The sequence below is a fragment of the Protopterus annectens genome, chromosome 13.part0 (assembly GCF_019279795.1).
Source record: "Protopterus annectens isolate FY-2018-M chromosome 13.part0, PAN1.0, whole genome shotgun sequence".
Lineage (NCBI taxonomy): Eukaryota > Metazoa > Chordata > Ceratodontiformes > Protopteridae > Protopterus > Protopterus annectens.
Window position 1 is genome coordinate 356,931,297 of NC_056747.1, and position 24,376 is coordinate 356,955,672.

Below are 24,376 nucleotides of genomic sequence, written 5' to 3' on the forward strand. Positions count from 1 at the left end.
TTGGATGATGTGGGGATAATGAATCAGGAAGTGAAACAGATTAGCAAGGAAGAAGTAAGGACGGCTATGAAGAGGATGAAGAATGGAAAGGCTGTTGGCCCAGATGACCTACCAGTGGAAGCATGGAGGTGCTTGGGAGAATTGGCAGTGGAATTTTTAACCAGATTGTTTAATGAAATTTTGCAAAGACAGAGGATGCCTGAGAAGTGGAATAGAAAGTGTTTTGGTACCTATCTTTAAGAATAAGGGTGATGTGCAGAGCTGCAGTAACTACAGAGGGGTAAAATTATTCAGTCACAGCTTGAAGTTATCTGATAGAGTTGTGGAAGCTAGGATTAGAAGGGAGGTGAGGATTAGTGTTGTGGAAGCTAGGATTAGAAGGGAGGTGAGGATTAGTGATCAGCAGTGTGGTTTCATGCCAGGAAAGAGCACTACAGATGCAATATTTGCTCTGAGAGTGTTTTTGAAGTACAGAGAAGGTCAGAAGGAGTTGCATTGCGTCTTTGTGGACTTGGAGAAAGCATATGACAGGGTGCCTAGAGAGGAGTTGTGTTTATTATATGAGGAAGTCGGGAGTGGCAGAGAAGTATGTAAGAGTGGTACAGGATATGTACCAGGGTAGTGTGACATTGGTGAGGACTGCAGTGGGAGTGACCGATACATTTAAGCTGGAGGTGGGATTACATCAAGTATCAGCTCTGAGCCCTTTCTTGTTTGCAGTTGTGATGGACAGGTTGATAGATGAGATCAGACAGGAGGCCCTGTGGACTATGATGTTTGCAGATGACATTGCGATATGTAGCGAGTAGGAACCAGGGTTGAGGAGACCCTGGAGAGGTGGAGATATGCTTTAGAGAGGAGAGGAATGAAGGTCAGCAGGGCTAAAACAGAATGTGTGTAAATGAGATGGAGGGTTGAGGAATGGTGAGGATGCAGGGAGTAGAGTTGGTAAAGGTGGATGAGTGTAAGTACTTGGGATCAACAGCTCTAAGTAATGGTGAGTGTGGAAGGGAGGTGTAGAAGAGTGCAGGCAGGGTGGAATGGGTGGAGAAGAGTGTCGAGTGATTTTGTGACAGACTGGTAAGAGTGAAAGGGAAGGTCTACAAGAGGGTAGTGAGGCCAGCTATGTAATGTGGGTTGTAGACGGTGGCATTGACGAAAAGGCAGGAGTCTGAGCTGGATGTGGCAGGGTTAAAGATGTTAAGATTTGCACTGTGTGCAACTAGGATGGACAGGATTAGGAATCCGTATGTTAGAGGGTCAGCTCAGGTTGGACAGTTTGTAGACAGATCAAGAGAGGCGAGATTTCGTTGGTTTGGACATGTGCTTAGGAGGGATGCTGGGTATATTGGGAAAAGGATGCTAAGGATGGAGCTGCCAGGTAAGAGGAAAAGAGGAAGGCCTAAGATAAGGTTTATGGATGTAGTGAGAGAGGACATGCAGGCAGTTGGTGTGAAAGAGCTTGATGCAGAGGACAGGAAGAAATGGAAACGGATGATCTGCTGTGGCGACCCCTAACGGGAACAGCTTAAAGAAGAAGAAATAATTAAACAGACTTTCTTGCTTTATAGTAGCTGGACATTTTTTTGCCTTCCCATTTTTTGTTTGGGAGCCTTTGCATCTGTGTTACATGTATACGAATATATGTTTGTATATTTAACAGTTTTAATTTCAGTTTTTGTGTTTCCATGGGGGTGGAGGCTTTTAATGCGCAATCCAGTGTTGTCTGTTGTTGTCTAATATAACTGTGGGTTGTCGGATCGGTCCTACTCACTGAATTTGACACGTTTTGTTTCAAGGGCTCTGACTCCTCCCCTACCCATACTTCCCTGGTCTTACTGATTCAGATCTTGAACCTGAACTGTTCACTTGGGTATCTGTGGGCTCCATCTTCAGGTATCCTTTGCCGCTAGTTTTTAAAATCTCCAATCTTACCCGTATGGCTTTCCCCCTCTAGATTTTCTTCGTCTCACATTGCTGCAGTCATAACCTGTGGGTAGTCCGCTGTCAGCCCGAATACCAAAGAGCTAGTCTGGCGTCGGTCATAGTCGCTTAGAGCTGACGTCAGTACGTAGTAGTACTTAAGCGCATGACCGACGCCATATCCCCAGTCTTTCTTGCCGCGTGGTCCTAAGCAGAAGCAGCGTTTGCAAGTGCCGTTCGGCGTTCTGAAATTTTCATTTATCGAGTTTCAGACTGAAGACCAAGTTGGGCTAAGTACCCCGTTGGGGAAATTTTTGTCTTTTCTTGCCTCAGTTATCCGGATGTCAGAAAAAGTTAATAATTGCATTTCTTGTGGGAAACAGATACCTCATAGGGATTATCATTCTTTCTGTATTCCTTGCTTAGGGCCTGAGCACGTGGTCGGGTGTCGCTTTTGTGCTAGATTTAATAAGCGCACCATTAAACGGAGATTAGATTGTGCCAGGCTTGTTTTCGGTAAGCGGTGTAACTATAACATGCCGCCGGATCCTCCGCCCGCTACCGCTAAAAAGCGTAAAGACAAATCTTTGAGGTCTAAACCGGATGAGTCGTCCGTTGCGGACGCCGGTTCTACAGAGCCTCCGGTTGAATCTGTGGATCCTGCAGAGGGTTTGGCTGAATCCCAGGGGGAACCTTTACTTTTGCAGGAGTTGGCCTCTCCGGAGGTAGGCCAGGCTGAGGGTGCTTCTCGGGTGTCTGTGGTTCCATCTTTACAAAAGGTTATTAGGCCTTCTACTTCAGTGGCTAAAGGCCATGCTAAGGCCAAACCTGGTCTTGTTGGCCCTGGTCATAGTTCTAGCTCTCCAGCCCCTGTTCCTAAAAAGCATATGTTGAAAATGGCAGAGGACTTGATTACTTTGATCAGGGGTTCTATGCCCCCCCCCCAGAGAAGAGGCCTAGGGTGGAGGCAGATTTAGAGGGAATGGATCATTCTTCAGACTACTGATTCCTCAGCTGAAGAAATTCAGGATTTCCCTTCCTATTCAGATTCGGATGCAGAGGACTCCTGTCCTTCTGCTTCCCCTCCAGAGGATTTTTCTTTTTCTGAGACCTTACATTCCATGAGGGAACATTTCAAGTTGGAAGGTCAGGATTTTTCAGATTCTCGGAAAAGGCTTAGGGAATTTTTGTTTTTGCCTCGGCATTGGCCCTTGGCTATTCCTCCTGTCTTAGATGTTGTTCAGGATGTTTTCGCTGAATCTTCCCTTAATCCTGATTCTTTGCCTCCTGCCCCTGTTAAGCCAGACAGGTATTACAGAGTTCCAGAAGCTCATAAGTATTTGTACAGGAGGCCTAGAGCTGATCCCGAAACTATTATTCAAGGTCCAAAGGGTGTTAGGGCTTCTGTGGCTAAGAATCCAGTTCCTTTGGATAAAGATTCCAGAGCGTTAGATAGGTGGGGGAAAAAAGTGTACACCTCCTCTACGTTAGCTATGAGGGCTTTGAATTGCCAATTTCATATGCTGAAGTATCAGTACTTTTTGTTAGGCCAATTGAAATCTAAGGTGGATGCTTTATCTGAGGGTATAGAGTGCAAGGAGCTCCAGGAGTTGGTTCATGCATCAGATCAAGTTGGCAAACATTCTTTGCAGTGTGGTTTCGATGCTCTTCAGGCTTCTTCCAGGGTGGCGGCTACAGGTTCAGTTATTCGTAGACACGCCTGGCTTAAAGATCAAAATTTGTCAGAACATGTTAAAGCTTGGATTTTGGATGCTCCTCTTCAATCTGAAGTGCTTTTTGGTCCTCCTGTGGAATCAGTTTTGAAAAAGATGGAAGATAAGGCTAAGTCTATGCAGACGGTCAAGGATTTTCTGCAGGTGCAGCCCCCTAAGTTTAGTAGGAATTGGCCTGCTAGGGGATGGTGTTATCCTTCTTCGGACTATCAGTCTAAGGGCAGGTCTAGACGTGGTAGAGGCAGGGCTCACTCTCAGGGTTCTTTCAGACCTAGGACTTGGAGTTCTCCTGCACAGTCTTCTGGTGAGGGCAGGGGTCAGCCCTTTCGTAAACAGACCCAATGACCTGTATCTTCAGCTGCCAGACCCTTCTTTACTGGCAGCTCCTCTAGGAGGAAAGTTGGGACTTTTCAAACAAAACTGGCATTTGGTCACCCAGGACAAATGGGTGTTGGATATAATAAATCGAGGTTACAAGTTTTATTTTCACACTTTTCCTCCTTTCCAAGGCATGCCGGATGTGCCTCCCCAGCAAAGGCTGGAGGCTCGGGAACAAATTTCTTTGCTTTTGCAGATGGGGGCAATTCAGGTGGTCCCTCCGTCAGAAGTAGGCCTAGGATTTTATTCCCGTCTATTCCTAGTGCCAAAGATAGGAAGCACTTGGAGGCCGATTCTGGATTTGTCCATTCTCAATACCTACCTAGACATTCCAAAGTTCAAGATGTTAACATTGCAACAACTTCTGCCTATGCTAGGCAAAGATCACTGGATGGTAATCCTGGATCTCAAAGAGGCCTATCTTCACATCCCTATCAGGCCCAGCTGCAGGAGATTCCTGAGATTTCGGGCTGGTACTTCTCATTATCAGTTCTCTGCATTGCCCTTTGGTTTATGTACTGCGCCCAGGGTATTCACAAAAGTCCTGGCTCCGGTAATTGCTTTCTTCAGACAGAGAGGAATACAAATTTATCCTTATCTGGACGATTGCCTGATTCTTGCTCAAGACAAAGACAAGTTACTTCAACATCTACAGTATGTAATGGCAGTTTTAAGGTGCCTAGGGTATTCTGTGAACGAAATAAAGTCCAGTCTAGTGCCCTCTCAGGACATGTGCTTTCTGAGTGTGAGACTGAATACAGTTTCTCAGATGGCATTTCTGACCCCGGACAAACAAAGAACTCTTCATCTATACTTCCAGTAGTTATCAGTAATGTCCAGGCTGACTGCAAGGACAGTCCTTCAAGCCTTGGGGTTCATGGCATCTTGCATTCTTGTACTTCCCAATGCCAAACTGCATATGAGGAAGCTACAATGGTATCTCAAAAGTGTGTGGACTCAACACTGCCACGATTTGAACACTGTCATTCGGATTATACCGTGCATCCAGAAGGAATTCTTGTGGTGGGCTCAGGAATGTCACCTAAACAAGAGACTCTCTGTGGCCCGACCGGAGGCGAGTCAGATCCTAACGACGGATGCCTCGGACTTGGCTTGGGGAGCACACTTCAATGGGAAATGGATACAAGACATGTGGCCTCCCAAACTACTACATTTGCATATCAACATGAAGGAAATGTTAGCAGTCCAATTTGCTTTGATAGCCTTCAAGGACCTACTTCAGCCGAGACAGGTGTTGATTCAGACAGACAACTCAACAGTCATGTGGTACATCAACAAGCAGGGGGGAACCCATTCCTACCCTCTGTGCAGGCAAGCAATGATTTTGTGGGAGACTGCTCTGAGTTTGCAAATCAGTCTTCAAGCATGGTTTCTGCCAGGAGCACAGAACTCCCTAGCAGATGTATTGAGCAGGCAAATTGTAGATCCCCACGAGTGGAAACTGGATCCTCAGGTATTCAAACAATTGACCGTGGCTTGGGGAACTCCAGACATAGATCTGTTCGCTTCTCCACTGAATTTTCAACTGCCAAAATTTTGCACAAAGATGTTCCACCCAAATGCTTGGAAAGTGGATGCTCTATCTTTCAGTTGGAACAGCCTTCACGTCTATGCTTACCCCCTCTGCCTCTTCTTCCCAAGGTACTCTTGGAAGTCAGGCGGGACAGGCCTTGCATGATTCTAATAGCACCAGATTGGCCACGTCAGCATTGGTATCCTCTGCTGAGGAGTTTAATTCAGGAGCCTCCTTGGCCTTTGCCACAGATTCCTCATTTGTTATCCCAGTCAAACAATCATTTTCTCAATGTCAGGGTGCAGTCCCTGCATCTAACAGCCTGGCGTATTCTGTATTGGAGCCAGTGGGGTCTCAGCTTCCTCAACATGTTTTAAATGTCATTTTGGAAGCCAGGCGGCCTAGTACTCGAAAAGTTTATGCTGATAAATTGAAGAGATTTTTTCTTTGGAGCACAGCAAAGGGCTTTGATGTTTCAGTACCTAATTTGAGTTTTGCACTACAGTATCTTACTGAATTACTGGACAAGGGTTTGTCATTTTCTTCTGTGAAGGTTCATGCTGCAGCCATTTCTGCTCACTATGATTGTGACCCTCCTTTATTTTCTCACCCTTTGTTCAAACAATTTCTTAGAGGGGCAAAAAATATAAGACCCCCACGTAGAGCTCCTACTCCTTCCTGGGATCTCAATTTTGTGTTGGAGAAGCTTACTTTACCTCCTTTTGAACCTGCAGCTACATGCGAGTTGAAGTTTTTGTCTTGGAAGACTGCTTTTTTGTTGGCCATTACTTCTGCTAGGAGGTTATCTGAATTGCAGGCACTCATGGCAGTTGAACCCTTTCTGATATTCCATAAGGATAGAGTTTCTTTGCGTACTAACCCTACTTTTATGCCTAAAGTGATTTCTAATGTGGCCTTGAACCAGTCTATTCATTTGCCTACTTTTTATGCTAATCCCCAAAATAAGGGGGAAAAAGTTTTGCATTCTTTGGATATTCACAGGCAGTTACGTTACTATTTGAGCAGAACTAAGGAGTTCAGACAGACTCAACAGTTATTTGTTCTTTTGCTTTGGGTTCACAAGGGAAAGCTGTTTCAAAGCAGACTATTTCAAAGTGGATTGGTCAATGTTCCTGCTGGGTTCAGACCTCATTCTACTAGGGCTACTGCCACATCTACTGCTTTTTGAGGGGTGTAGCTACTAAGGATATTTTGGAGGCAGCTACTTGGAGTTCAGTACACACTTTTACTAAGCATTACCATCTCCCTCTTTATTCCAAGTCCAGGGCTGGGATTGCCACTGCAGTTTTACAGGGCATGTTAGCAGCTCCTAATGCCATTTAGTTTGCCAGCCTCCCTTTTCCTTAGCTTTGGGATTCTTCCCACAGGTTATGACTGCAGCAATGCAAGACGAAGAACATAGTACAGTTTTGTACCTACCATAAATGTAGATGTTCGAGGATCTACATTGCTGCAGTCCTATTATCCCTCCCTCCTTCCCCTCTATAGTTTGGGGTTGCTGTGTTTTTTTGGGGATATTCTTTATTTCCACACTGGTGGTGGTTGAGTGTTTACTATTTTGGCTCTGGCCTTTCAATTCTAGGCCTTCTGACATCTGGGGCAAGAAAGACTGAGGATATGGCGTTGATCATGCGCTTAAATACTACTACGTACTGACGTCAGCTCTGAGCGACTATGACCGATGCCAGACTAGCTCTTTGGTATTCGGGCCGACCGAGGACAGCGGACTACCCACAGGTTATGACTGCAGCAATGTAGATCCTCTAACATCTACATTTATGGTAGGTACAAAACTGTACTTTTTGCTTTATTTATTGGGTAGTGGTTACCCTTGTAGTTTGTTGTGTTGTTTTTTTTTTATTCTGCATTTGGTATAGGTTGAGTTTGCTATAGTCATGATTCAATAAGAGTTCTTGGGTTAAGTAGGTAATGTTCTTACTGTTAAACTTGTTTTAAAATTGTGTCAAACTGTTAGTGTTCCCTTAGCTATTTAGAGCAGTTTTAGGTAGTTGCTTACGTGCAGCCGTTATTACTTTGCGTTTGTGTGTGGATTATCTTTTTGTCATGGCTGACCGTCAGGGCTTCATAAAGTGCTGTATGTGGCCACAGGCTACCTCCTTTGGACCCACACACTCTGCGTTTACTGTTTAGGGCCTGCCCATTTGGATACTGCAAATCGGACTTGCCCTTCATTCAGTGCTAAAGCCTTACAAACAAGACTCGTCAAAGGTCCCCCCAGGGATGCCTGCCACTTTTGCTTTATCATCCACCACCACTTTAACAAAAAAAAAAAAAAAAAAAAAAGCATTGAGAAAGAATGTGGATAGGGATGTAAAGGAATCTAGCAGAGCAAGGCCAAGGAAAAAGTGAAAAGAAAAAGAAACTGAAGATTCTGCAAAGTCCCTTTAAGAGATCTCCGGATCCCTCTCGGTCTTCAAAATTTGATCCGAAACTACCTAGACACTAGGAGCCAACTCTCGCTCTGTACAAAGCATTATCTGCTCAATCCCATTTTTTCCCAGAACAAGTCCGCTCCAAAGTGTAGTCTCAAATTCTACAGGATAAGAGGTTCTCCAGACCACCATCACTGTTATTGTTCCAGTTTTTGAGGAGTCTAACCAAACAGGATGTTGAATAGAATATCAGTATTTCTCAGAATGCTTATACAGCTTAGGGGTTTTGTTGGTACCTTCCTTTAGTAACATACCAAGTAAGGTTCCTCCAATCCTCGTCTGTTTTCTTATTTGGAAGCATTCCACCTGTTGACACCAGTAGCAATGGACCCAGTTTTCCTTGGAGCATGTTTGCTGGACTTTTGATATTCCAGGTGACTTTGACAGTTTCCCTACCGCTTTTGGGTCAGACTGTCTCGAAGCCTAAGTTTTGACATCGAAACTCAAGGGAGATTTTCATGCAGTCTCTCGTCTTGGTGCTTGGTGTACTTCAGGGTTGAGAGATCCATCAATTCTGGCATTTCTCTCATGTCTGAAGAGCCAATGGCTTTTCAGCTTTTGAGACTTTTCTTGCAGAGTCTTTTGAGTTTGAGGAAAAAGGTGCTCTCTTAAATCGGTTCCATCCGAACTCCAACTGGAGTCAGCTTCTGTTTCTCATTTTTCTGTCCGACAGTGATGGTCGGTCCCACAGGTTTCCCAGGCAACATGCTTTTTATCTCCCAGTCTGATTCCGAAGCCTCTGATTCTTCCCCTTAGCCACTTCATAGGAAACGGATGTGCAGATGGAAGCATGTAAACTTTCTTCCTCAGAGTCTGTCATTGAAGACACTGACTTGGATGAAGGTGAGGGCTCCCCAAGATTTCCCTCTGAAGACCTCAGCTTTGGTGAAATTCTGGAATTGAAGAAACAGAGAGGGAGTTGGTCCACAGTTGGTCCTTTTCCTGGCTAGTCATTGTCCCTGAAAGCCTTTGGCTCCGGCTGAAATTCCTCCTGGGTGGTACCATGTGATGACTCGCTCATTGATTTGATGGTTCAGCTGGCGTGAGGAGTCCTCTCCATCACTGAAGACTGGAAATATTAAAGGAAGAGTTTTCCTGTACATACAATGGTTGTAGTGGCAGCCACAAAGAAGGAACTGTCTTAAGAGTCCGTCCCTCTAATGAGGCTTCTAGGGTGTTTTTTGGGTAATAGATGTTTGCTTCAGCGAACTTTGACATGTACCAGATTTCAGACTTGACTGAAGGAAGGAAATATCCAAGTGTTTTAGATGTTCTGCAAGTGAATGTCCAGAAGGCAATGGACTCCAACTGTCCATCTTCCATTCTTCCTCCATTCTGGCCATGTATACTTTCGAACACAGCTGATGGGTGCGGCTAGGGCTGCAGGTACTGGCATTTCCATTCTCTGTCATCCCTGGATGGGCCTTTGTGATGTTGATGAAGGATGTTATGAAACTTTCCACAATGTCCCCTTTAAGTCCACTTTGGACCTAACGTAAAAGAAACTTGCCAGGAGTTGTCATGATGGTAAGACTTTCTGCAGTAGGCATCCGCTTCTCCACGTCTCTGAGATCTTACTTTAGGTATCAGTGAGCTGGGAAGTGGATGTGGTTCAAGAAGTCAGAGTAATTTTCAGGAAACTTGTGGCAATAGACCCCCTTCATGGCAGAGAATGAGGCAGTAATAATGCACGTCACCCTAGAGTCAGAGGCATACTGTAGAGCCAGGGCTTTTGTGTAGGCCATTCTCCAAAAAGCCCTTTCAGCATCCTTGAAAGGTTGCCTGACTGCTGCACTTTGGAGGCAGTTGGGGGATGCTCATCTCTGCACCAGCAAGCCTGGCAAAACAGTCACAAATTTATGGGTGCTAAACATCACCAGAGGTTACTGTGTACTGCCTTACCTTTATACTTGTGAAAACAGAAAGTTCCCAATTTTCCACCTAGTCAGCAGGAGCTTAAGACAGCAGAAATTTCTAAGCTAGTAGAAGAGTCATTAAGTCAGTCTCAGTAGACCAGATAGAATCTGGTGTCTATTCATGTTTTTTTAGTACCCAAGAAGACAGTGGACTTTCAGACCTGTTCTGGACCCGAGTCATTTGAATCAATATGTCAAGCAGACAAAATTATGGATGCTCAAGCTCCAGTCCATTTTTCCTTTATTGAAGGATGATTGGATGTGCTCCGTAGATCTCTCTGATTCACACTGTCATGTTTAGATAGAGAGGTGTTTGAGAAGATTTCTCCATTTCTTACTGGGAGCCAGTCACTATCAGTTCAGAGTTCTGTGCTTTGGACTCGCCACAGCCTCCTGGATGCTCACCAAAGTTATGGCAATGGTAGCAGTGTATCTGCGCCTACTAGGGATTCATGTTTTCTATTATTTTGATGATTGGCTCTTCGTTGCTTCAACAGTTCTTTTTTTGCACCGCCCAGACCTTTTGCTTTAACTGATGTTGGATCTAGGCATTGTAGTTCACATTTCCAAAAGCCAGCTTACACCATTGCATTAGATGTAGAATTTATCCACTGCCACCTGGACACAACCTTGCAGATAGTCTTCTGATGCCCCCAAGGTTCTTTGTCTCTGTCTCATTGCAGCTCAGGTTCTTCACCTCCCATGTTCACTAGCAAGGGTGATCTTTCACCTCTTTGGTCTTAAAGCATCCACAATTCTCATAATCCCATTTGCTAGATTCTGTATGAGGGTTCTGTAGTGGACTTAAATGCTGCAGTGCTCCCAAAGGCTCTATCCATTCTACTCTAAGGAAAGACTTGCTCTAATTTTTGCAGGTATCCTGGTGGAGAATCTTCAGTATTAGTCGGACAGCCATTGTAAATGAAATCTCCCCAGTGGTGGTAGTTAAGAAGGATGCTTCCCTTCTTGGATGGAGTGGCCATTTCAAAGGGAAGACTATCCAGGGCACATTGACCTCTATACATGTCCACCTTCGCATCAGTCTTCTGGAGAGGAGAGCGGTCTTACTTGTGTTGCAGGCTTTTTAAGACAAGTCTCCTCAGAGGAGTGATTGTGGTGCAGACAGCCAGTGTCATTAGTCTGGTACGTTAACACAGGGAGGAACCCATTCATACTCCTTATGCTGCAAAGCCATAAGAGTCTGGCAATGGACTATGTCTTCATACTGCTTTATAATAGCAATGCATATCCCAGTGTCATTCATTGTTCTAGCTGTGACAGTTTGAGCATATGTACCCCTAATGCCTCACGATTGGTCCCTTAATCTAACCGGGACAAACTTGATCTTCAGTCGCTGGGGCCAACCTTGCTCTGATTTTTTTGGATCTCATTTAAACCACAACTGCAACAGTTATTTGCCATAATCCCTCAGCAGGACAGTCACAAAGGGGTGATGTGGTCCATAATTGACCCCCTGGCTTCTTATATGCTTTTCCCTGTTGCTTCTAATGAACTGGTTTATACAGAAAAAAGAAATGTTCAAGGCCATGGTGATCCTCATTGCCCCTTTTTGGACTCTGCAGGCATCATTTCCATTCCGGTTCCCTATTCTAGAACATTCTCAATGGAAACTGGATAGTACCTAGATGTTATTAACTCACCAGTCTAGATTAGCTCCCCTGGACCAGAAAGCCTGAAATTAACTGCTCGGTTCCTCCAATTCTGACTTTAGCAAGAGATGCCAGGATTTTCCCAGTCAGTAGTTCGGATCTTATTAGCATCTCCAAAACATGCCACTACCAAAATGTACCATAGTAAATCGAAAAGGTTCTATGTTAGGGATCATCCAATTGTCCTAGATTCCTTTTCACCTTTTGTTCTCTCCATTCTAGAGTTTTTATCAGAATTTTGTATCAACGGGCTTAGTTATTCTAACTATTGACGTTCAGTTAGCAGCCTTCTCTAGTTTTCATATAGGTCAAGAATAAGGCTTCTGCACCCCCCTTTGAGGATTTTTAAAGTTTAATTAATGAGAACTTTTCTATTTGTCTCCCAGTCAGAGATCCAACTCCTTCTTGGGACATTACTTTTCGTCTTGTACTCATTGATTCCATCTCGATTTGAACCAGCAGCATCAGTGGATTTAAAATTTCTTGGAAAACATTTTTTTCTGGTAGCTGTCACTTTAGCTGAGCATATCATACAGATGCAAATGCTATCCTGCAAACCTCCATATTTCCTTTTTTCTTAAGGACAGGGTTTTACTGAGAACTAATGCGTCCTTTTTTCCTTTGGTGGCATCAAAAATTTAAATGACATACAGCCACCATTTTTTCCAATGATTCTCTAATAAAGGCAAGTGCATGCTTCATATGCTAGATGTCCACTGCCAGCTTAGAATTTATCTTCATAGAACTAAGCCTGCCAGAAAGTCTGACCAACTCTTTGTAGCATTTTCCAAACGAAAACTGTGCAAGGCAGATGTTCTTCATCTCACATTGCTGCAGTCCTAACACTTGGGGTAGTCCGCTGTCCCAGTCGGCCCGAATACCAAAGTATAAGGCTGACGTCGGTCAAGGCGCATTATTCTGACGTCAGGACGTCAGGGTACAAATGCGCATGACCGACGTCATATCCTCAGTCTTTTTTGCCGCATGGTCCGATGCAGAAGCAGTATTGCGAGTGCAGGTTGGCGTTCTGAAATTTTCTGAAGTCGGAGTTTCAGACCGAATCAAAGTTGGCTAAGTACCCCGTTGGGGAATATTTTTGTTTTTTCTTGCCTCAGTATTTAACCGGATGTCAGAAAAAGTGAATAACTGTATTTCTTGTGGGAAACAGATACCTCATAGGGATTACCATACCTTGTGTATACCTTGCTTAGGGCCTGAGCACGACGTTGTTGGATGTCGCTCTTGTGCTAGATTTAACAAACGCACTATAAAGAGAAGATTAGACTGTGCCAGGTTAGTTTTTGGGAAGCGTTGTAATTATAAAATGCCGTCGGATGCTCCGACGCCCGCTTCGTCAAAAAAGCGCAAGGACAAAGCAGCAAAGCCTAGGTTGGAAGAACCGTCTGTCCCGGATGTCGGTTCTTTAGAGGGCTCGGTGGAGCCGGAGGTTCTGCCAGAAGTTTCTTTGGAGTCTCAGGGAGAGACTTTACTGTTACAAGATGTGTCCTCTCAGGAGGTAGGCCAGGCAGAAGGGGCTTCTCAGGTAGCTGTTCTCCCCTCCCTTCCTAAGGTGGTTAGGCCCTCCCCTTCTGTTTCCAAGGCTTCTTCGAGAGGCAGGCCAGGTTTAACTTCAGTGGGTGTCTCTCCTAGTTCTTCAGGGTCTCTGCCTAAGAAACATATGCTTAAAATGGCAGAAGATTTGATTACTATGATTAGAGGTTCTATGCCCCCTCCTGATAAGAGGCCTAGGGTGGAACCTGAGCTTGAGATTGAGCAGTGTTCGGAGGCTTCTGAGTCTTCGGCTGAAGACTTACAGGAGTATCCTCCTTATTCTGATTCTGATGTAGATGATTCTACTCCTTCGGCTTCTCCTCCTGAGGATTTTTCTTTTTCAGAGACTCTTCATTCCATGAGGGAGCATTTTAAATGGGAAGGTCAAGATTTCTCTGATTCCAGGAAAAGGCTTAGGGAATTTTTGTTTCTACCCCAGCATAGGCCTTTAGCTATACCTCCTGTTCTGGATGTGGTGGAAGATGTTTTTGCAGAGGCTTCCCTGAACCCTGATTCTTTGCCTCCTGCCCCAGTTAAACCGGATAGGTATTACAGGGTGCCTGAAGCTCATAAGTATCTTTTTAAGAGTCCTAGGGCAGACCCAGAAACTGTTTCTCAGGGGCCTAAAGGTGTTAAGGCTTCTGTTGTTAAAAATCCTGTTCCTCCTGATAAAGAGGCAAGGGCTTTGGATAGATGGGGAAAGAAGGTGTATACTTCTTCCACTTTAGCCATGAGGGCTTTGAATTGCCAGTTCCACGTGTTAAAATACCAAAATTATCTCCTTTCACAATTGAAGTCTAAGGTGGATGCTCTGGCGGAAGGTATTGAGTGTAAAGAGTTGCAGGATTTAGTTCATGTTTCTGAACAGGTGGGTAAGCATTCTTTGCAATGTGGTTTTGATGCTGTACAGGCCTCTTCGAGGGTGGCTGCCACTGGTTCTGTTCTTCGCAGGCACGCCTGGCTGAGGGATCAGAATTTGGCTGAGCATGTTAAGACAAGGATTTTAGATGCTCCGTTACAATCTGATGTGTTGTTTGGTTCGCCTGTGGAAGCAGTTTTAAAGAAAATGGAGGACAAGGCTAAGTCTATGCAGACTGTTAAAGATTTTTTGCAGGTTCAGCCTCCAAGTTTAGTAGAAATTGGCCTACTAAGGGGTGGACATATCCTTCTTATGATTCCCAGTCTAGGGGTAGGTCTAGACGTGGTAGGGGCAGAGCTCAAGGTTCTTTTAGGCCTAGAACAGGGAGTTCACCTGCTCAGTCTTCTGGTGAGGGCAGGGGTCAGTCCTTTCGTAAACAGACCCAATGACCTGCCTTTTCAGCTGCCAGAGCCTTCTCGTCTGGCAGCACCTTTGGGAGGAAGGCTGGCACTTTTCAAAGAAAATTGGAGTTTAATTACCCAAGACAGATGGGTATTGGATATCATTCACCACGGTTACAGGTTTTATTTCCATACCTTGCCTCCTTTCAAAGGCATGCCAGACATTCCTCCTCTACAAAGAAAAGAGGCTCACAAGCAAATTTCTCTGTTACTCCAAATAGGGGCCATTCAGCCGGTTCCTGTGCCAGAAAGGGGCCTAGGATTTTATTCTCGCCTGTTCCTAGTACCAAAAAGGGGAACACGTGGAGACCAATTTTGGATTTATCTATCCTCAACACTTATCTGGACATTCCCAAGTTCAAAATGTTGACGTTACAACAGCTTTTACCTCTGCTGGGAAAAGATCACTGGATGGTAACTTTAGATCTCAAGGAGGCTTACCTTCATGTGCCTATCAGACTAAGTTGCAGGAAGTATCTGCGTTTTCGAGCTGGGAATTCCATTATCAGTTCTCTGCATTGCCCTTTGGCTTATCTACTGCCCAGAGTATTCACAAAAGTTCTGGCTCCAGTGATAGCTTACTTCAGGCTAAAAGGAATACAAATCTATCCTTACTTGGACGACTGCCTGATTCTGGCTCAAGAAAAGGAAGACCTTTTCAGCATTTGGAATATGTGATAGCAGTGCTAAGATGCCTGGGGTATTCTGTGAACGAAATAAAGTCCAGTCTAGTACCCTCTCAAGACATGTGCTTTCTGGGTGTGAGACTGAATACAGCAACCCAGATGGCCTTTTAACCCCGGACAAACAAAAGAATCTTTCCCTTTACTTCCATCAACTATCTCTTCAGTCCGGGCTGACTGCAAGGACAGTCCTTCAAGCCTTAGGGTTCATGGCATCTTGTATTCTGGTGCTTCCCAATGCCAAACTGCATATGAGGAAGCTACAATGGTATCTCAAAATGTATGGACACAGCACTGCCAGGATTTGGACACTGTCATTCAAATAATACCTTGCATTCAAAAGGAATTTTTGTGGTGGGCTCAGGAATGTCACCTAAACAAGGGACTCTCTGTGACCCGGCCAGAGGCGAGTCAGATTCTAACGACAGATGCCTCAGACATAGCTTGGGGAGCTCATCTGAATGGAAAGTGGATACAAGACAAGTGGCCTGCCAGACTACAGCATCTACATATCAACATGAAGGAGATGTTAGCAGTCCAGTTTGCATTAATGGCTTTCAAGGAGTTACTTCTTCCAGGGCAGGTGTTGATTCTAACAGACAACACAACTGTCATGTGGTACATCAACAAACAAGGGGGAACACATTCTTATCCTCTATGCAGGCAAGCAATGATTTTGTGGGAGACTGCGCTCAGCTTGCAACTAAATCTTCAGGCAAGGTTTCTGCCGGGAGCACAGAACTCCTTAGCAGATGTGTTAAGCAGGCAAATCATGGATCCCCACGAGTGGAAACTGGATCTTCATGTATTTCGGAAATTGACAGTGTCATGGGGAACTCCAGACATAGATCTGTTCGCTTCTCTACTAAACCACCAGCTGCCAACGTTTTGCCCGAAAAGGTTTCATCACACAGCTTGGAAAGTGGATGCTCTTTCTTTCAGTTGGAAAAATCTTCATGTGTATGCCTTTCCACCTCTGCCTCTCCTCCCAAAGGTACTCCTAAAGGTCAGACAAGACAAGCCAAGGATGATTTTAATAGCTCCAGATTGGCCTCGGCAACACTGGTACCCATTACTGAGGAGTCTGGTAAGGAAGCCTCCATGGCCTTTACCTTTGATTCCACACCTATTGTCTCAGAGGGACGGTCATCTACTCAATGTCAAGCTTCACTCTCTTCATCTAACAGCCTGGCATATTCTGTTTTGAACCACAGCAGGTCTCAACTTCCTCAACAAGTTTTGAATGTGATTATGGAAGCCAGAAGACCTAGTACAAGGAAAGTGTACGCAGAAAAATGGAAGAGATTTTTATTTTGGAGTGCAGCAAAGGATTTGGAGGTTTCTGAGCCTAATTTGAGTGTGGCTCTTCAATATCTTACTGAGTTATTGGACAAAGGTTTGTCTTTCTCTTCCATTAAGATTCATGCTGCAGCAATTTCAGCTCACTATGATTGTGACCCACCATTGTTTTCTCATCCTTTGTTCAAGCAATTTCTTAGAGGGGCAAAGAATATAAGACCCCCACGTAGAGCTCCTACTCCTGCTTGGGACCTCAATTTTGTGTTGGAGAAACTTACTCTACAACCTTTTGAGCCTGCGGCTACTGCTGAATTGAAATACTTGTCATGGAAGACTGCTTTTTTGTTGGCCATTACTTCTGCAAGAAGGGTTTCTGAATTGCAGGCCCTTATGTCGGTTGAGCCTTTTTTGATTTTCCATAAGGATAGGGTATCATTACGTACTAATCCTTCCTTTATGCCTAAGGTGGTCTCTAGTGTGGCTTTAAACCAAACTATTCATTTGCCTACTTTTTATGCAGATCCCCAAAATAAGGGGAAAAGATTTTGCACACTTTAGATGTACACAGGCAGTTGCGTTATTATTTAAGCAGGACTAAGGATTTTAGGCAGTCTCAGCAGTTGTTTGTTTCTTTTGCTTTGAGTTCTCAGGGCAAGCCTGTGTCAAAACAAACTATTTCTAAGTGGATTGGGTTTTGCATTGCATTTTGTTATTCCCATCATGGCAAGGAGATTCCAGCTGGGATTAGGCCTCATTCCACTAGGGCTACTGCCACTTCAACAGCATTTCTAAGGGGTGGCAACTAAGGATATTTTGGAGGCAGCTACTTGGAGTTCAGTGCATACTTTCTCTAAGCATTACCACCTTCCTCTCTACTCTAAATCTAGGGCTGGTTTTGCCACGGCTATTTTGCAGGGCATGTTGACAGCTCCTGCTTCTTTATGATTTGCCAGCCTCCCTTACCTCTGCTTTGGGATTCTACCCAAGTGTTAGGACTGCAGCAATGTGAGATGAAGAACATAGTACAGTTTTGTACCTACCATAAATGTAGATGTTCAAGATCCACATTGCTGCAGTCCAATTTACCCTCCCTCCTTCCCCTCTGTGTTTAGGGGTGGTTGTGTGGGTGGGGTTGTACTTTTGTAAATTTGTATATATTGTACATATATTTGGTACAGGAGTGTTTGGTGTTTTTTGGTTTTGGCCTTATCTTTTTAGGGTCTTCTGACATCTGGGGCAAGAAAAGACTGAGGATATGACGTCGGTCATGCGCATTTGTACCCTGACGTCCTGACGTCAGAATAATGCGCCTTGACCGACGTCAGCCTTATACTTTGGTATTCGGGCCGACTGGGACAGCGGACTACCCCAAGTGTTAGGACTGCAGCAATGTGGATCTTCGAACATCTACATTTATGGTAGGTACAAAACTGTACTTTTCTATGGTTACTCTGTTTAGACAGATATCTGATTGTATTCTATGTTTAATAATAAGGGTCTGTCCTTAAAATCTAAGCCCAAGTATCATTCCACAGGGGCTGTGGCCACTTCTAAAGCCTTTGCTATTAGGTTTACTATTCATTATGTCTGTGCAGTTGCTACTTGTTCAGCAGTTCACATGTGTCACGTTATAAGCTGGATGAAGTCTAGGTCTTGCTTATCCTTTGACTCCACCATTCTCAGGAGTGCCTTTTCTTGATACCACCCAGATCTGTGTGCTTGGGAATTTGTCCTGCAGTTGAATCAGATGAAAACAGACAATATTGGTTATGAAGGTTTTGTACTTCCTATAAAGATTAGATCCATGTGATCTGATTTTCATCCAGTTCAACATCCCTCCCTCCTACCCCCTACCAAATTCTCACAAGCCTCTGAGGACCGGTTGACATTGGCATTCCCGTCAGTAGGCAGTCATTACTGCCTGTGTCATATAACTATATCATGTCTTTTTTCATATCACTTAAAAATGAGCCACCATGGGAGTTAATTCACTAGCAAATAGCATGATTGTGCTTTGGAATATTACTTTTACAGAGGGCAAACTCAGTTTGAGGTGTTGAGGTAGAAACCAGGGCATTATAGGTAGGGAGGAGTCGGAGCTCTGGAACTGAAGAGCTTTAAATTGTGCTGAGTTTGAATCAAACAGCCCACAGGTGAACTGCTTAGTAATAGCACCCCCCCCTTCAGTTACTTCTCCCCCTTTTTTCTTAACCGGTTGATAAGGACTACCCATGCACATACGTCCAAACCTACACCAAAGTACCATATGAGCATTTATATAGCTGCATGGAATCAGGAATATCACACAGGACAAAATCATCCTTTTCCTCAAGGAAAGAGTAAACCTGTTTGGTTGGACATCTGGAATAAATAAACTCTGTTCTAAAAGGAAAAAAATTGCGGTCCAGGACCAAGAAGGAGAAGGTGCCTAATTGGAAGCAATCTCTCCGTAGCCTGAACAAGCAAATAAGACCACTAGTGAAATCCTCCAAAGCAAACTTCAAGTCCAAACTGGCCACGTCTACTAAAGAAAATCATAAGGCCTTCTTCACATATGTCCGCAGTCTCCAAGGAAGCATTCAGATCTGCTCAGAAGTGGTGGTCAAGGACACCACATAAACAAACGCCGTAGATATAGCCAACCTGCTGGCAGACTGTTTCGGTGAAAACCTCACCCCTGTCTGCCCCCCTTCAGTAAATCAGGACATCCCCAGCACCTGACCCCCTCCCCTTATCTCTAGGGAGCAAGTCATCACTGCCCTCTCAAAGGCAAAAAATACAGCCTCAGTGGGACCCGATAACATCCCAGGCTGCATCCTACATGAACTCGGGCAGGAACTTGCAGCACCATTAGCCACCCTACTCAGCCAGAACCCGATTACCGGCTTCGTCCCACCTGAGTGGACGACAGTCACAGTCATACCTTTGCTTAAAGGTGGAGCTTCTACCCATCCAAAAGGGTATAGACCCATCAGCCTAACTATCCTGGTCTGCAAGGCCATGGAATGGAATATTATGGACCTCATTTAAGAGGACATTGGCATCCTTCAAACACTCTATCCCGTACAGTTTGTTTTCCTCCAGGAGGGGTCATGTCTATTAAATTTGGTTGACTTTATTTAGTCACCAAAACCATGTATGAAGGGAAGACTGTGCACACTGCCTACCTTGACCAGGCCAAAGCCTTCGATACTGTGCCCCACTGTGGGATAACAGTTAAAGTCTCTCAACTAGGCATCAATCTGTACATTACCAGATGGGTAGCAAACTAGCTCACTGACGGAACCCATCTCAAGCAGTAGACCTGTAATGAGTGGTGCATCCCAGTGATCGGTCTTGGGGCCTCTCTTTGTGATATACTTTTCTGAGGTGCAGTTCAAAACCAGTGGGCTATGGCTGACCAAGTTTGCAGATAACTGCAAGCTGAGGGTTGTCATTAGTTCCCCTAGTGATGTGGACATACTTTAAGGTCTCACTCAAACAGATGACTGGTCCCAGAAACATGGCCTCAAACTGAATGCCAAAAAATGCATCATCATCCCCACAAATTACCACATTAATTCACTCCAGTGGAGCTCAGGAAGTTCACACTGTAGCTTCCAATGAGCGGAGCCTCAGCCTTTTCGCAGAATCAAATTATATCCTCACATTTCAAACAAATGTGGATATCTCTGGAACCAGAGGGATTATGAAAGAAGTAGAAATAGCAAACCCTTCAGCACAAGTTATTTTATAATGGTAGTATTTATGTTCTAGGTCTTAAACTGAATTTTATAAGTCACAGTAAGTATTACATTTGTAATGTTTTGTAAACAACTTACAATATCTCCGCAAACATTCAAATTACACACATACTGTCAGCAGCATTTTGTTCATCTAGCTGAGAGGTTTCATAAGAGATTAAGGAGTTGTATTACTTGGGTGTTGAGATATTTAGAAAAATGTGAAAATTATATCTATATAAATTAATATTATCAAAACAACAGTTGCTCTTTACCTGCACTAGACAGAGAAATCCAATATCAGTGCAGTTTGCCATTGTGAAAGCTTTAAGATTAAATCTTTTAAAACTTTATACACAGCATGGTTTTGGAATTATTGATGCAAATATGAACAAGCAGTATTTGATGCTTAGAGGCGTCACTCGGACGTCATGAGTTAATAACATGGTCCTAAGCACGCAGTCATTCGTGAGGGAATTGGATACCCAGGTTGAGAACAAACTGACTTTTTACCACCATATTGCCCCCTTTGTAGGGAAAGCTTTCTACATGGCCCATGTCATTAGAAAGGGTATCTCATCCAGGGACAAGGAGGTCATAACATCCTTGTATTCTTCCCTTATAAGACCCATTATTCTTTCAGTATGTACCTCACAAAGCACATGCAGCAGCTTGGAGAGACTACAGAGGTTCCTCATCAGGAAAATCCAGGGCTTCAAGCATCTACCTAACACAGGCTAAAGCCCTGTCCCTCTACTCAGTCTCATACAGACTTTTCAGAGGTGGCCTCTCTCTGTCCATACAAAGCAATCTCAGATCCCACCTTAATGGGAGTGCTGCATACCCACAAGTCAAGCTCCACACGAGTAACCTGCATGTTCTACCTCAACCTAGCTTTGTGTTGGCTGGACAGATTTGTTTCCTGGAGACTCCCTCTTCTGTGGAATACTCCCTCTACACGTCAAACAGAGTACCTCATTAACCCTCTCTAAGCGCAACCTGGTTAACTGGATGGGGAACAGAAAATACACCCCTGGGATTCCACCTATTCCTGATAGACAGGGATATCGGGTGCTGACTTATCAGATCGTGGGCTAAATTCTTGACTAGGCTCGTGAGGGCCTCAGGGCCAATAGCCTAGTAACTTCCTAACTAACTTCCTAAGAGCCTTTCACTGGGATAGGGGTAACCCTTAGAACAAACCCATCTGTTTTGCCTAAGGTGGTATCAGAACTTACCTCAAGCAGGATATCCACCATTTGCTAGTCACCTTCCCAAATCCACAGAATAAGACAGAACCAGTATTTCGTTCCTTGGGTTTACACTGGTAAATCAGATACTCTAGACGGGACAAAAAAAAAACCCTGCTAGAGCAAGGCAGAGTAATTACTAGCATCTTTTGGAGAGGGCGAAGAGCGTAAAGCTGTCTCCACACAGACATTTCCAAATGGCTAGCCAACTGCATTAAATTCTGTTTCAACATGAAAGAAACTCTACCTGGTTTTATTAAAGCGCACTTCACCAGGCATGGGGCAGCAACCACTACGTTCCTCAATGGAGTCCCTACCTAGGCTATCCTAGAGGCAGCCACATGGAATTCTGTGCACATCTTTACAAAACACTAATCTAGCAATGTCTCCAGGGCTACAGCAGGTTTTGCTACTGCTGTCCTGCAAACTCTTATTTCTTGGGTGGTAGCTCATCTGTATGACTCTAACTGCTGGCTTTGGGTGTTCTTTTAAGAATAGTACAACACTTAACAGTGAAGATCATAGTGCAGTTGTGTCCCACTTATAATTGTGGCTGTTGAAGTAGATTGGTGTTGCAGTATGCTCCTACTCTCTAACCCCTCCACTTTTTTCCACCTTGCTTGGGTATAAGGAGTTGAGTTTACTGCAGATAGTAATCATTTCTATCATCCCCCCTCTGCCTCCTATGGTCGTCCTCTTTCTCACTCAAATGTGGACAACTGTGGAAATTGTGCTATACTCTAGCATCAGACTGCTTGTTAATTGCTTATGGCGCCGTTGGTGCCCTTCTTATAACCCTGATGTCCAGGCTTCCATCTTTGGATGTCTATCAGCTAGAGCTGATGCAAAAACTCTGGAAATCAAGCCAGTCATAGACTTCTGCATGGCAGGAAGACCCCCAAGCATCAGTACTGCAACATTGTGTACTCGGACCTTGAGTGTGTGGCAGGTGTCCTTAAGATTTGAAAGCAAAAACACATCCACACCTTGACATAAAAAGCACAGGGGATGGAGAGAGGGGAGTGGCTTTGCAGAAGTGACAGGTTATAACCCATACATATTAAAAAAATACTACAGCAGTAATCATTCACACTTTTACTATTATGGTAAGTTAACATACACACCTGTATTACCCTGATGGTGAAGTTGCAGGGATTAAGGAAAGGCAAAAAAAGTCAACTGTTTTGTATTGCTGTTTTCCATCAGCTGAGGTTTTTTGATAGTTATTTTTTTGTTTTTGTTTTTTAGATGTTTCCTCTACCAGTGGCTAATGGAAAGAATAGACCAACAACATTAGCAAGCAACCAGTTTGGAGGAGGTATAGCAAGATTTACTTAATCCGACTTTTGACTGTTTAGAATTGTACCACAGAGGTTTGACTTTGCAAACTGGTAAAAGTTTGGAGCATAGACAATGTTTCAGTGATGTGAAATGTTTGTTTGCATTTTTTGTTTTTTAACTATATATGGATCATAGAAGTATGGAGTGAGCACAATCTTATGGTCATGGCAGTACTTTTCAATTTGCTTGCAGTATGCTTCTCCCACATTGTCATCTCTTCCAATGGTTAAGAATTCCAAAGCTGTAGAGGGGAAAAAAAAAAAAATTCTGTGGAATTTTTTGATTTAAGATTTCCTGTTTCCTGACTGTGTTGCACCTGTGCTTATTTGGTTACCATTATCCAGGCATAGTTTTATCGTTTCATCAGAGATCTAAATTTATTTTGTGCATTCTTGGTTATCAGTTGACGTTGCTTTGTTTTGTGCAAACGCTGCACTGCTTATACCACATTACAGGGACTTTGTCAAAGCATGTGTAAGCCTGAAACACTGGAAGCTGCATTCCTGCTTTTGTAGCATTTGAAGCTTCTTCTGCTAAAGGAATAGCACAGGTATTCATTGTTAGTCTTCACTCTTGAAATGTCTTGCCTGCAAGCTGTTTGTGACTGGCCAGTCTTTTAAAGCTCTTCCGTTCCCCCAGAGCGTCGTCTTTCAGTGAAGTGATGCTAGTAGTTGAAGAGGTACATCAGCTTGAAGGAAAACGCCAACCTAGGACTAAATCTTTTTTTCACTCTGTTTCCTGACCTATTTTAACACCTTAAAATCACTCTAAGTGATTTATTTGTAATTTTAGCCCGTTTTCCACAACATGGCTACCACCAATGGGGCTTGATGTATCAGTGTGATCTTGTTCTCCATCAACCATTTCTCTTTCTTATAATACTTTGTATGACTCATGCCAGACATAAGGAAGTAACTTTGAATTCCCATGCCATTGACATGTAATAGGATTTGGGAGGGGTCACTTATTTTCTTTAACTTTTGTGAAAGGACTGCTGCTTTTCTCTCTCTAATCGCTCTCTCTTTTATGTTGGCTCAGACCTTGTTTTGCACTATACTTAGAAGTTATCCAGCTACAGCCAGAAAAGTAATTTAATTGCAGGCCTTTGGCCACTGCCAGAAAAGTAATTGAACTGCAGGCCTTTGTTCAGGGTTTTCTTTTGTAGTCTGAGGAATTGATTCTGCAAGGGTCTCTCAGTGCAGTGACTGCTTAAACACCTCTGCAGTAGTGGGGGGGGGGGGGGGACTCTCAATTCCTCGAACTACAAAAGAAGCTATGCCCGACTGTCAGACTCTGAAGGCAGTTGGGGGCGCCGTTTTTCCTTGCCACCAGGAGCCTGAGACCAAATAATGACATATGCTTGTATGTAAAGCATAATATCCAGAGGCTACTGCATTCTCTCATCTCTAACCTCTCCAGAAATTCAAAATAAACTCCCCAGTGTTTCACCCAGCCAGTGGGAGTTGGCAATTATAGAAATCAAAAAATTACTGCAAAAGAGTGTCATCCAAGAGGTCCCAGCCGAGCAAAGAGGATCCGGAACTTGCTCAAATTTCATTTTTTGTGACAAAGAAAACAAGGA

At 44.0% G+C, this 24,376-nt stretch overlaps 1 protein-coding gene across 1 annotated transcript in view; it reads left to right on the forward strand.

Annotated features, from left to right (window-relative positions):
- The window catches only part of TCF3 (transcription factor 3), a 2,378,933-nt gene that overhangs the window by 160,652 nt on the left and 2,193,905 nt on the right, over window positions 1-24,376 (forward strand). Inside the window, exon 3 of the mRNA XM_044054828.1 lies at window positions 22,702-22,771. Coding sequence (XP_043910763.1) covers window positions 22,702-22,771 — 70 coding nt within the window. The remainder of the gene's footprint in view (window positions 1-22,701; window positions 22,772-24,376) is intronic.